At 42.5% G+C, this 12,909-nt stretch overlaps 1 protein-coding gene across 1 annotated transcript; it reads left to right on the forward strand.

The window, feature by feature from the left end:
• Nucleotides 1-1,839: 1,839 nt before the first annotated feature.
• On the forward strand, nucleotides 1,840-11,210 carry ADGRF4 (adhesion G protein-coupled receptor F4). The gene is made up of 8 exons (XM_027690059.1): nucleotides 1,840-1,917; nucleotides 2,983-3,019; nucleotides 3,159-3,319; nucleotides 4,297-4,581; nucleotides 5,320-6,684; nucleotides 7,570-7,611; nucleotides 7,691-7,750; nucleotides 10,290-11,210. Exons 1-8 carry the CDS (start codon nucleotides 1,840-1,842, stop codon nucleotides 10,293-10,295), a joined length of 2,034 nt encoding a protein of 677 aa, XP_027545860.1. The 3' UTR covers nucleotides 10,296-11,210.
• The last annotated feature ends 1,699 nt before the right edge of the window (nucleotides 11,211-12,909 follow it).

Here is a 12,909-nt window from a genome sequence, read left to right on the forward strand (position 1 = left end):
TGTCTGAAGTGCCATAATTGGATGCTTTGGAGGAAGAGGACTATCTGTATATGCTTTCATGTGGCCCTGTGTCACTATATCCCTGTTTTTCCTAAAGTGGCAGTGGCTTGCTGCTGTATTATTTGTTTTGCTCCAAGCTTCTGTTGCTGCACAGTAGTTTCCTTGGCAGATTCTTGCATTGGTGAGGCTGGGAGGTTTCCATGATGACTCAAGCAATGCAGCTGAGCGAGATCAGTGTTTCACTGGCAACACGGGCCAGTATCTCTGTGAGCCTGAGATACCTGGAGGTGTCCCAGATTTCTGCCTCACACAAAGGTAACAGCCCTGGGTGGAGATACATTGGTGATTAAATACAAAATGAATGTGAATTAATTAATGGTGAGACATGACGAGCTCAAGGATTGTAGCTGTGAAATGGAATTAGGGCTACGAGCATACAATCAACACTTAATGACTGCAGAAATCGGGAAAGAATTTGATACAACCTTTTGCCTCAGACCTGTAGGTGTTTCCCAGCCACCTCCCCTTCTTTGGCAATATTGATCCAAGTATTTTGGTTCACTTCTCCATATCCATTTTATTTCCTTAGAAGAGCTAATGGCTTGTAGCTTTAACCCAGAAAATGCTTTTCCAATTAGCAGTTGAATTCAAGAGGCTGTCACAAGGCTGTCCTTTAGAGCTAGCTTAGAAATTCAGTGCATTGAGCTCTACATTTATGATTATTTCACAGTTAAGTAATAAACCCACAGATCTAAAGGCATAGCAAGGTGTGAACAAATGTCACAGATGAAAGGGGCAGCCAACTGTGTGCCTGGGCCTTTGGTGCTGTCAGATGGTGAGAGCTTGGAGTCTCCTGGATGGGAAAACACATCTCTGCTCCATCAGTGCAGGACCCTTTGTGCTTCTGATCTGCATCATCTGTGCTGATCAGTATGTGTCGGGGGAAAATTGAGTGGGTCCTATCAAGGCATGGTGATTTGATGAGCTTTTTCTTGTTGCCATCTCCTGAAATCTAGTAATCATCCTGCTTTGCAGCTGAGCATTTGTTTTGTGCTTCAGTGTTTTTGCTCACTGGTTTTATGTTTATTATTTTTTAGTAAATGACCTAATCTACTTATACATCCAGTGATAGAAGATCAGTGTCTCAATTCTTTTGAATGCAGAGCAGCTATTGCTTTTGCCTTGGACATGTAAAGCATGTAGTAATCAGGTTTGATCTAAAACATTGTTTTTTCTTCATTTCTTTTACTGGATTATTTTCCTCCAACAAATATGCCTGTAGCAAGTTGCATCCCAGGATGTTTAGCTTCTATCAAGGACCATGGGAAGCTTCATGGAGGGAGTAGAGGTCTGAATCCACCTGCAAAGGAAATAACTCTTTACTTGGTCTGGTCCTTGTTTATTAGTTTTTGATATCCAAGCCCTGAGTGCCCAAGTTTCTTACCTCATGACAGGGCTCCTCAGGAACTGCCCAAGGAGAGCAGCAGTGTTGAAGTGGAGGCAAGGTTGTCTTAAATCACTTCTAAAGGGACCCTCAGGCTGAACTGCTTTAATAAGCTCTCCAGCTCTCGGTTTACAGTAAATTATTAATGCAGTAACTTTCAGTGTTGGACAGATTTTATATCTTTTTTTTCTTTTTTTTTTTCAAGAAAGGGTTCACAAATCATTCTCAGTAAAGGTAATAAATTATGAATGACCAAAATCCACCTTGCAAGCCCAGTAAGGACAGTCTTTGTCATAGGTTTAGCTGCTTTCAGACTGTGTTCAAAAAGTGGAAACAGAGATGTCTAAACTTCTTTAACATGTTTCTTCCAGGAGGAAACCAGCAAACGCTCAACGATGGATGTGAGGGTAGTCTGCTTCCTGCTCCTTTGGGCTGTGCACTTCTTCCTGGCCACACCACACAGTGCTCTCAGGGTGAGTTCCACTAGACCAGGTTGCTGAAATCCCCACCCCATCTGACCTTGAACACTTTTAGGAATGGGCAACCACAGCTTCTCTGAGCAACCTGTTCCAGTGCCTCACCACCCTCATCATAATTTCTTCCTCATCTGGTCTAAATCTACCCTCTTTCAGTTTAAAACCATTACCCCTTGTCCTGTTGCTATAGGAGAAAATACTTTGAAGTATTCAGTATGTTCAGTATGCCAGATGTCAGTGAACCTCCAGCACAACTCCTGGAGTGCTAAAAACCTGCTATTCAGCTTGCAAGAACCAGGTTGCTCAAAGCTCCATGAATTGTATCCTGGAACACTTCCAGGGATGGGACAGCCACAGCTTCTCTGGGCAACATGTGCCAGTGCCTCACCACCCTCACAGTAAAGAATTTCTTCCTGATACCTAATCCAAACCTGCCCTCTGTCAGTTTAATGCCGTTCCCCCTTGTTCTGTCACTCTACCCTTGTGAAAAGTGCCTCTCCAGCCTTGTAGGCCCCTTTAGGTTTTGGAAGGTTTGGCTGGTTGTAGATGATGGCCCAAGCAATGATGAAAGTTGGTTTGGATTGTGTCAGGCTGTACAACACACAGTTCGAGCAGGTGTTCCTGCCTGCAGGAGCTCTGCACACAGACCTCGGGGCTGCTTCCCGGTCCAGAGGGGAACAAAGCAGATATTGGTATTTGTACAACTGTAGCACTATTTTATGGCAAAAGTCATATAGATCACATCAGCAAGTCACCTATTCTCATCAACATGAGAAATACTGGAGCCTAACAGAGGCTTTTTGACTGAGGAATAACTGCTGGAGTTGTGTGATCCTCAGTGTGTCATTTCAGTGGAAGGGTCCAACTGAAGGTTTCGTCTAGAGAGACAAACTCTAAGTAGTGAGTTCTAAGTTGGTCTGTACGAGCAAGGGGACGTGAGCTCTGCATTCTGGACTCAAAAGGACTATTTCTCCCTTGAAACCCTTTCTGGATTGTGCCAAGGAATCATCCTTCAGTTATTTATTTAAATATTCAACATATATTCCACTTCTTATTTTTCAGGTTCTCGGAAAGGAATCAAAGACTGGTAATGAGCAAGGTACAGTGAATAACTATGTGTCTTGTTTAATTCTTTGTGAGTTGTTATCAGTTACCAATACTTTACACCACCAATACCTCATGGACCATGGTACACTATCTTACACCTTATAACAATATTTGCTTGATTTATTTTTCAGATGCCTGTATAAATGTCATTCCCTGCCAAGACAATGGAGCTATTTGTATTCAGCCTTGTTCTCCCTCCTTCCATGGGGAGACAAGCTTTGTCTGTGAAGACAGAAAGTGGCAAATGTTGTCTGATGCCTGTGCAAACCTGGATGTTCAGTCCCTTTTTCAGGTGAGGTAACTGTTATGCACCTTCTTTGGCCTATGCTCATAATTTGCAAAGACAGCCTCTCCCTCCATACCCTCTCAATCTTGAGCAAAGCTTTGACTTCATGGAATCACAGAATCATTTATGTTGGAAAAGACCTCTAAGATCATCAAGTCCAATCACTAACGCATAACAATCCATTAATACTGTGTTCATCACTAAACCATGTCCCAGGTGCCACATCCACGTGTTTTTTGAACACTTCCAGGGATTGTGATTTCACCACTTTCCTAGGCAGTTTGTTCCAATGCCTGACCACCCTTTCAGTGAAGAAATTTTTTCTAATATTCAATCTACACCTACCATGGTGCAACTTGAGGCCATTTCCTCTTGTCCACTCGCTTGTTACTTGGGAGAATAGACCAACCTCCACCATGCTACAACCTCCTTTCAGGTAGTTGTAGAAAGCAATAAAGTCCCCTCTGAGCCTCCTTTTCTCCAGGCTAAATATCCCCAGCTCCCTCAGCTGCTCCTCATCAGACTTGTGCTCTTGTCCTTTTGCCATCTTAAATCAAGCAAAAGGAAATAAATTTGGGAAATGTGTGTGTGGAAACATAATTCAGATACAAAGCTACCTTGTTCAGTTTGTTGATGTTCCTGATGTGGATCTCAACTGAGACAAGGATACGTCAGGATGAACCTGAGAAAAGAGCAATAGCAATATCTGTAATGATCAGACTATTCATGGTAAATTCTCCTCAAGGACAAAATAAAACTTAATTCAAGTCACTTCAAGAATAAGGCACTACATTTAGTTCTTGCCCCTTCTTTCTTGTGTGTTGTACCAGTACAATGTTTTCTGAGGTGAGCTTTGGTTCTGGGTTTCAGTCCATCTGACACGTTCCCTGCACACCCAGCACTGGACCTCTTACCTGGTTGTAACTGAAGCTTCATTTTCATTCAGTTCATTAATTGTCTCAAATGTGTTTTACTCCCTCCAGAGGATATCTGAAAGTGGACTCCTTCCATGCTCTGAAGGACATGTTGCTGGAGAACATCTTCCTTTTGTAGAAGGAGGAAAGCCAGGGCATGGGAAGCCTGGAGTTGGGCCAAAACATTTTGGTGCTGATGACCATGGGAATAGGAGCTGCCAAGCTGATTTTTCGTGCATCATCCCAGATATCCTGTCTTCACCAGCCATTCCAGGAAACATAGCTGATATAGTGGATTTGCTGAAGAAGATTTCTCTGCTGTTATCAGAGAATGTCACTAGAGCAAAAATGCAGGTATTTACTCTTGTGGGCTTTGGGAGGTGCTGCTGAGGTTTCCAGAGCATCCATACAGTATTTTGTCCTTATGGCCAAAAATGTCCAGTGAAGTGGTGGTTGCAAGTCACACAAAGATCACCTGGAAAGAGTTTTCAGAGTGGGCCATTGTTTTGTTGTCAGAGAAACTGTTTGACTTATTCATGTGTGATGAAAATATAGTGTGGAATTAAATTTATTTCAAAGCAACAGTTTTCAGGACCTGCTGTTGTAGCCATGGAATAGCAGTACAAGGAAGAATTAATTTTTGAAGTATGACACTGTAGGAAAGGCAGCCTTGGAGATACTGACCTGCAGCTGTGTTGTCATGTGTTGAACAACAGAAACTGGTATCTTTTCCTGATGAACTCAGAAATCAGAGAGGTGGGGGGAGAAATACAGGGAGGGTGTCGTAAATCAGAGCTGTACAGTGGGTCAATGTCTGGAATAGAACTAGAGTGTCCTGATTTTTTGCTTTATATTTACTTCTTCAATCACCTTTTGATCTATGATATGAAGAGGGTAGGACAATTCTAGTAATGAGATGTTTAGATTTGACTGGGATGGATCATGGGGAGCATGTTCAGTGTCAGAAGGAATATTTCCTTTGTAAAAATCACTCATGAATTAAATGAGCCTTTTGGGAAGCTCCGACAGTGGAATAATATTTGGTTTCTTCTAATATAAAAAAAAAAATTATAGTTTTCATGTTTGTTTCAGAGCTACAGCAGGATAGCAAACCATATTCTGAACAGCTCCATCATTTCCAACTGGGCTTTTGTAAGGGACAGAAATGCTGGTTCAGAATTACTGGACTCAGTGAATTTATTTGCTGGGAAGCTTCTTCTAAGGAACGGGTCAGAAAGCGTGCAGGAGCCCTTCATCGCTACCAAAGGCTACAGCATATACAGAAATACTTCAGGAACGAGCTTTGATTTTTCTATGGAGTTCAACAACACAGGCAACATCACTGGGCACGTGGTGATCCCAGAAGAAGAGCTTCTGAAGTTGCCCAGGGCTTCCAAGGCCATCAGCATCGCGTTCCCAACGCTCGGGGCCGTTATGGAGAGCGCCAGGTCGGACCCCGGGTTTGTGAACGGGATGGTGTTGTCGGTGTCTCTGCCGGAGGAGCTCCGGCAGGTTTCGCTCACCTTTGAGAAGGTGAATAAACTGGAGCAGGTGGAGGCCCAGTGTGTGGGGTGGCACTCTGCCGAGCGGCGCTGGGACAGCCGGGCGTGCAGGATGCAGTCGGACACCGTCAGCAGCGTGGTTTGTGTCTGCTCCCACCAGCGCCGGACCTACAAGTCCTTCTCCATTCTGATGTCCCCCAGCACGCCGCGGAGCGCGACGCTGGATTACATCACTCGGGTGGGCTTAGGCCTTTCCATTCTCAGCCTGGTTCTCTGCCTTGTCATCGAGGCTGTTGTCTGGCACCACGTCACAAAAACTGAAATAACCTACATGCGCCACTTCTGTTTGGTCAACATCGCTGCGTCGCTGCTCGTTGCTGATGTTTTGTTCATCCTGGCAGCTATTGTGCACAATACAGCCCTGAACTACCAGTTGTGTGTAGCAGCCACTTTTTTCCTTCACTTTTTCTACCTTGCCTTGTTTTTTTGGATGTTTACACTGGGCCTCTTGATTCTCTATGGATTATTATTCATTTTTTTTAAGGTAATGAGATCTGTGTTCCTGGCTGCAGCATTCTCTATTGGATATGGATGTCCCTTGGTCATATCTGTCCTCACTGTTGCCATCACTGAACCAAAGAACGGGTATTTAAGGAGTGGAGCCTGCTGGCTCAATTGGTATGAGACAAAAGCCCTTTTGGCCTTTGTCGTGCCTGCTCTGAGCATCATTGTGGTGAATCTGGTGGTGGTGGTGGTGGTTGTGGTGAAGTCTGGGAGATCCTCTGTTGGAGAAGGCTGCAAGTCACAAGATTTGAGCAGCATGATCCGAATCAGCAAAAACGTTGCCCTTCTGACGCCTCTTCTGGGTCTCACCTGGGGGTTTGGATTGGCAACGATTCTCGACAGCCGATCCCTGGCGTTCCACATCACGTTCGCGCTGCTGAACGCCTTCCAGGTAAACTCTGGGAGACCAGGAATAGTGTGTGCTCAGATTTTGAGCCTGGGATAAAGGTATCAGGTCAAAGAGGGGCTGGCAGCACATATTGTGCATGAAAAATAGGATCTAATCTTTCCTTTCGACTCAGCCCCTTTACATAATACATGCACAAGATAATACATAATACTGCATTAGAGTAGTAAAGGTAGATGGGTAATGGGGCAAAATAGTTGGTTTAAAGTGTGTTGAACAATTAAGAAGATAAATTTCTTTTAAACATAAAATACACCAGTTAATGTCCAGTAACTGCAAAGATATCTCTTCCTTATCAGTTAACAAATACATAGAAAATTCTCATTTGCTGTTGAAGATGGCCCTGGCACAGGTTGCCCAGGAAAGCTGTGGCTGCCCCATCCCTGGAAGTGTTCAAGACCAGGTTGGATGGGCCTTTGAGCAACCTGGTCTAGTGGAAGGTGTCCCTGCCCATGGCAGGGGAGTTGGAACAACATGGTCTTTAAGGTCCCTTCCAACCCAAACCATTCCATGACTGACTCTGTGGTTTTGAATAACTGATGGGTGTTAACATCCAATGTTACCTGACACACTGTTGTACACCTGGTCTGTCTTAGCTCTTCTTGATTCAGATTGTAACTGAGTGGGCTGAGAAAGTCCTGGTATGTAACCCATCAGTCCAGTTTGTAGTGAGAATTAACACAAGTTGTATATCTATTCCTGATGTTCCCAGACAGCCCGTATGTCCTAGGTGGATAAACCGATTTTGTGCATTGCTGTTACCTGAATCATAGCAGATGAGGTCTATCTTTAAGGAAATGACATCTAGAAGTACTTAAGAAACATCATGTGGCTATGCTGGTTTTGTTAACTGGTTTTGCAATTCCTTAGGGATTCTTCATCCTGTTGTTTGGGACACTTCTGGACAGAAAGGTACTTATTCTGGATTATATGAACATTTTCTACTCCCTGAGAAACCATTCCCTTTAATATTTTTAATTTAAATCTACAGACAAGAGAAGCCTTAAGGATGAACTGCCTTTCATCAAGACGGAAGTGGGGTATAGAAAAGGTAAAGATTATCTTATTTCCCTGTTACTGTCTTAATTTACCAATTTACACACCTTCTTATTTGTACATGAAAAGAATGGAACCATCCACTACATCTTACCTAGTTTAACATTTTTCTAAGGCAAATGCTTGCTGAAGGAAATACAGGTATCTCAAAAGCATGTTGAGGATATTAAGCCCCTAAATATCAGAAGTGGCCACTGATCTTTTTTTGTTACTGCTACATGACCTACTGCTGTTGTTACAAAATTAAAAATGGTATTTTAATCTAATCTCTTCACCTGTAGATGTCCAAGCCCTTTAGATACACAATGCCAATGACATTTTCCCCCCATCTGTAAATTAGATTTACTTTAAGGTTATTGAATAAGGAAGGAACAGAATTAGGAGTCCAAAATCCCAATGTAATGACCTGGTTGCTTCCTTCACAAAAACGCACATCTGTATGCCAGCAGGGCTGCTTTAGGATGTGAGAGGATTATTCTGCTTTCAGCTGATGGATGGAAACCATTTGGAGCCCAGACAGTGTGTTTGGTGCTAGTTGATGTTGTATACTCATGAGAGCTTGAGGGCTTTTAAAAAATCAGGGCAGTTCCTTAAAAGCAAGTGTTTAAACCTTAAGGAAACAACTGTGTTTCAGCAGCTTCCTAGGAAAACCTTGTCAGAATTGATGTGTTGGCAGCACTGAGTTGGTGCTTCCTACCTGTACTGGAAAACTTTTGTCTGTTGTTCTCAGATTTCTTTTGGTACCAAGGCTTTAGTGGTTTTACACTGTGTTTATGAAAGGGAATCCTCTTTAGCGGTCTCACAAGAATTAGCTGCAGTACTCCTGCTGTCTGCCAAAAAAACCTGTGTCAGTTCAGTTTGGACTTTGAAAAAATAATTTCTTTGCTTTTTTCCATTTGTGATTCTAGTATTGAAGGCTGCAGAAGGTCTTTCACTAACAGTGTGTGCAAATATACTTGGTTTATGAGGGAAAATAGAGGGGTTGTGGAAACTATGGCTCCCTTCTGATATCAGCATTTGGGTTGTTTGGGGCAGGAGAGGCTGCATGTTTGTGGAACTTCTGACTCCTCTGCATCCTACCTCTCCAATTTAGTTTTCAGTTGCATCCAGCCCTATGTGCTAAGTTTAAATGCATTGCAGAAGGTTTTCTCTTAAAAAAAAAAAACAAACAAGAAAAAAAGAACAAAACAACTAACAGCAAAAAAAAAAGTAAAAAAAACCAAACCCCAAACCCAATAACAAACAAAACCACCAAGCCTCAAATTTCTGCTGAAGATTTTCCCTGCCTAACAGAGGAAAAAGAAAGGATGTGTTTGTGGCTGCTCCAGATTTCACAAACTGAGATTACATTTCTTGCTTATACAGATTGAGGATCCAAACAACAGTGAAGGTGTTTCACATCTTATCAGGCTTTAGGTCAGGACTGAAAGTTTGAAAGTTAAAGTTTTCTCAAGTCACCACCAGTATAACCTTCTGGAAACAACAGGTCTAAATTTCACTAGTCCCATGACTCAGCAATATTTGATAAAATATTAAGTGATCTCACTGGGCAAAACTTGGTGTGGAAACTGTGGCTGCATGTGCCTAAGAATTTGGGTCGATGTTGTTACTCACCTGGGTGGAAGAAACCATGTGTAGGTGTTTATCATGGCATAACAGAGGGGGAAAATATTAGTCATCCAATTTTGTAAACTTGGGTGTAAGCATGGAGTTTGACTCATGAGAGCTGAAAAAGTTGGTCACACCTGAAATAATTGTTATTTAAAAAAAAAAAGTAGTCTCATTTCAAGGAGTTTCAAAGTCACAGAATCATAGAATTGTTTAGGTTGGAGAAGACCTCTGAGATCACTGAGTCCAACCATTACCCAGCACTGCCAAATCCACCACTAAACCATGTCCCTCAGTGCCACATCCACGTGTCTTTGAAATCCCTCCAGGGGTGGTGACTCCACCACTGCCCTGGGCAACCTGTTCCAACGCTTGTCAATCCTTTCAGTGAAGAAATTGTTCCTAATATCCAATCTAAACCTCCCCAGGCACAACTTGAAGCCATTTCCTCGTCCTATGACTTGTTACTTGGGAGAAGAGACTGACACCTTCCTGGCTAGCCAATCTGCTTTCAGGGAGTTGTAGAGAGCAATAAGGCCCCCTAACCCTTCTTTTCTCCAGGCTGAACCCCCCCAGCTCCCTCAGCTGCTCCTCACATGGACATGCACTCCAGACCCTTCCCCAGCTCCGTTGCCTTTCTCTGGACTCGCTCCAGCACCTCAATGTCCTTCTTGTAGTGAGAGGCCCAAAATGGGACTGTGTATCTGGGGGTTTAATGGTGGAGGTATAATACATCTAGAAGGGTATGCAGACTTGTTTCATGTTTCCCCAGACTCATAGGAGCCTTTCTTCTGGGTCGGATTTTAAGTTGACCATGCTGTGACATTTCTCACAGGATGCTGAAGCACTTCCTGTTTGAGGTGGACCCTCCCCCTCCATGGATAATATCTGTAATCTGACCTGCTGATTTTTTTTTTTCTCCCTAGTCCTAGCAGTGGACAGTTGTCTTCAGTGGATCTGGCCAGTGAGAAGAAAAGGAACACTTCTTGCACAGAAGTCCTGGTTTGGGGTGAGCTGAGGTGTCTGACCAGCTCGGAGCATGGACAGTACTGTCTGGGAGCACAACCACAGGAAGCATCATGAAAACCAGAAGAGAAAAGGCCTTGAACCTGCTGTCAGGAGCAGGAAACCATCAGTGTTGCTGCAACCCTTGGAGGAAACATGCTGATACATAAAGCTTGTTTCTCACCTTTGTGAAAACTGCTGTGAGGAGAGTTTGTCCTCATTTGCCATTTCAGTGCTTCAGTTTCTTTCTTTTTTTTTTTATGTGCAATATGGAGCTGTACAGTATGTGGAGCTGTTCTAAAATTATTTAATTTTTAATATGTACAAATGTTGAGCATTATCTAGCTGCTTTTGGCTGTCTTTTGAGCAAAACTGATCTATTTGGTGTAACTGTGTTCATCATTTCCATTTGTCCTCTCAGACTGATGGATAACATAACTCTATTTCTGCATTACAGCTGTTCTCTCCATCTCTGTACTTGTGTATCAGAGGAATTGTACAAAGCCCTTTTCTAGTCTGTTAGGACAGAATTTTCGTTCTTTTCCCTGTCTTGCAAGGCAATGACAGAGACAAATAATAAAGAGGACCCTGCAAATAAATCAGTTTCCTTCTTTAGATGTGGGAAAGCAAGCTTGGAATATTCTTCAGAGTTGAATCAAGAGTTGATGGACATCTCCTGAGCAACGTCCTAAGCAAGGAAATGGTTTTTCCATGTGAGATGGAGTATCTGGTTTCAGTAGAAAATCTGTCCTTGGTCTGAGAAACCCTTTCTAATGAAGACTTTGATAGAAACATTGTTCTCGGGATGACTTGATGGTTTCAAATGGAAATAAAGTTTTGTCATTATTACTAATAAGTGGTGCTTATCCTTCTCTACCAAATATGTAGATAAATGCCCAGTAGTATTCACTGGCATTACTCGAGTCAGAAATCACTTACCCCCATGTGGCTTCACATACATTTGAGATATAGAAGTTTTAATAAAAATAATACAGTTTAATGTCATCAATACATCTTTACTGAAGAGGGATTAAAATGCCCTGGCAAATGAACTGAGTAGTGTGGGGTGTGTGATATGTACCATGGAAAAACCCACAGCCAGATGTCCTGGTGGGAGAGGGTGGAGGGCAGAGCTCTGCTCTGGGCCATGAGACACTTCTTTTCCTCAGGACTGTTGCTGGCTCTCCTCTCTTCTTTTCTTGTAAACTGTGGTCTTGTTACAGGAGTCTATACTGTATTTTTACACATTGGAGAGCTTTAATCAATTAGAGGTAAAATTGGGCTTATGAGCTGCTGTAACATAGATCTAAAAAGACCATTACCCTGAAGTCTGCTACTTGGTGTCAAGGAACATCTTCTCTGCTGTAGCTTCTTTCTCTCCTTGAAGCACTTAGAGAATTTTTTCTTTCTTTCCCCCCCTGGGAAGTTACATATATCTTGGAGTTGTCTCTGTTAAACCTTTTTTACATCAGTAGCATCTCCCCCAAGCCCCTGAATGTCCTTCTTCAAGCAGTATCAGAGCTACCTCAGTGCTCCTCATACTTCAGGGGATTATTGCATTGTGGTGTTGCACACCTGATTTATTTTCTGTGTTTTTAAAAAATAGATAAAAGACTGGCAGAGGATAGGTTGTGTCGGGTGAAGGTGATGGTCAGTGTTCAGTGGGTGTCCTTTGCAACTGTGAATCTTTACACAGGTACCTCTGTTCCCTCTGAAGGAAAGGGACCAAGTTGTGCATTTTGCAGCACAGAGAAAATAACCTGCTGTGCACCTGAATTTACTGCCATGGATTTAAAAAGAGTTCCATTCCCATCACTCTTCAGGATCACATTTAATTCAACTGGATTTTTTTTTTGTTTTCAATTGCTACACTGTTAACAGGGAAATTGTATTAATGAAATGTTTGGATTTTTCCATAACACCTGAAAATTTAAGAAAACTTGCCTCAACCTGGCACCCTACCCTCCTCTTACGTGCACAAACATGCATGTTAAAAACAGTCTGTTACAGCTGCGGATTTATAGAAGGTCTAGGATGAGACCTTATACAAACTTTCTCCAAAATCCCAGGAAATTCAGCAGGAGTCTTGCCCGGGCAATAGCACCATGAAAAAAAATCTGTTTCATCTGCTGTTTATTAAATGGTGTTTGAAGTATGGTACTCATTTTCAGCTACTGGCACATATCATTGTTTTACCTTGTGTTTTGTGACACCTTGTGTTTTATTTAAAAATAACTGATGGGAGTGGGGCCGTACAGAGAACCGGGTAATGGTACAGGATAGGGATGGGCACTGAACTTCTATTTTTAATACCCCAAAATTAAACTGACCAGGAGCATTTAATGAATAAATATATTTGAGAGGTGAAAGCTGTAGCTGTTCCTTCATGGGTTGAAAAATGGTATTTCTCTAAATGCCATAGGCTGACAGTCCAGTTCTAATTGCAACCGAGGAGACGGAATCACTAAGTTGGAATTCTGCCTATTTCCCAAATTATCTGTATAGAAACAGCTTAATAATGTCAGTGTTGTGTGAGACAGG

This window comes from Neopelma chrysocephalum, unplaced genomic scaffold, assembly GCF_003984885.1.
Source record: "Neopelma chrysocephalum unplaced genomic scaffold, ASM398488v2 Primary Assembly neopelma1_80, whole genome shotgun sequence".
NCBI classification, from domain to species: Eukaryota; Metazoa; Chordata; class Aves; order Passeriformes; family Pipridae; genus Neopelma; species Neopelma chrysocephalum.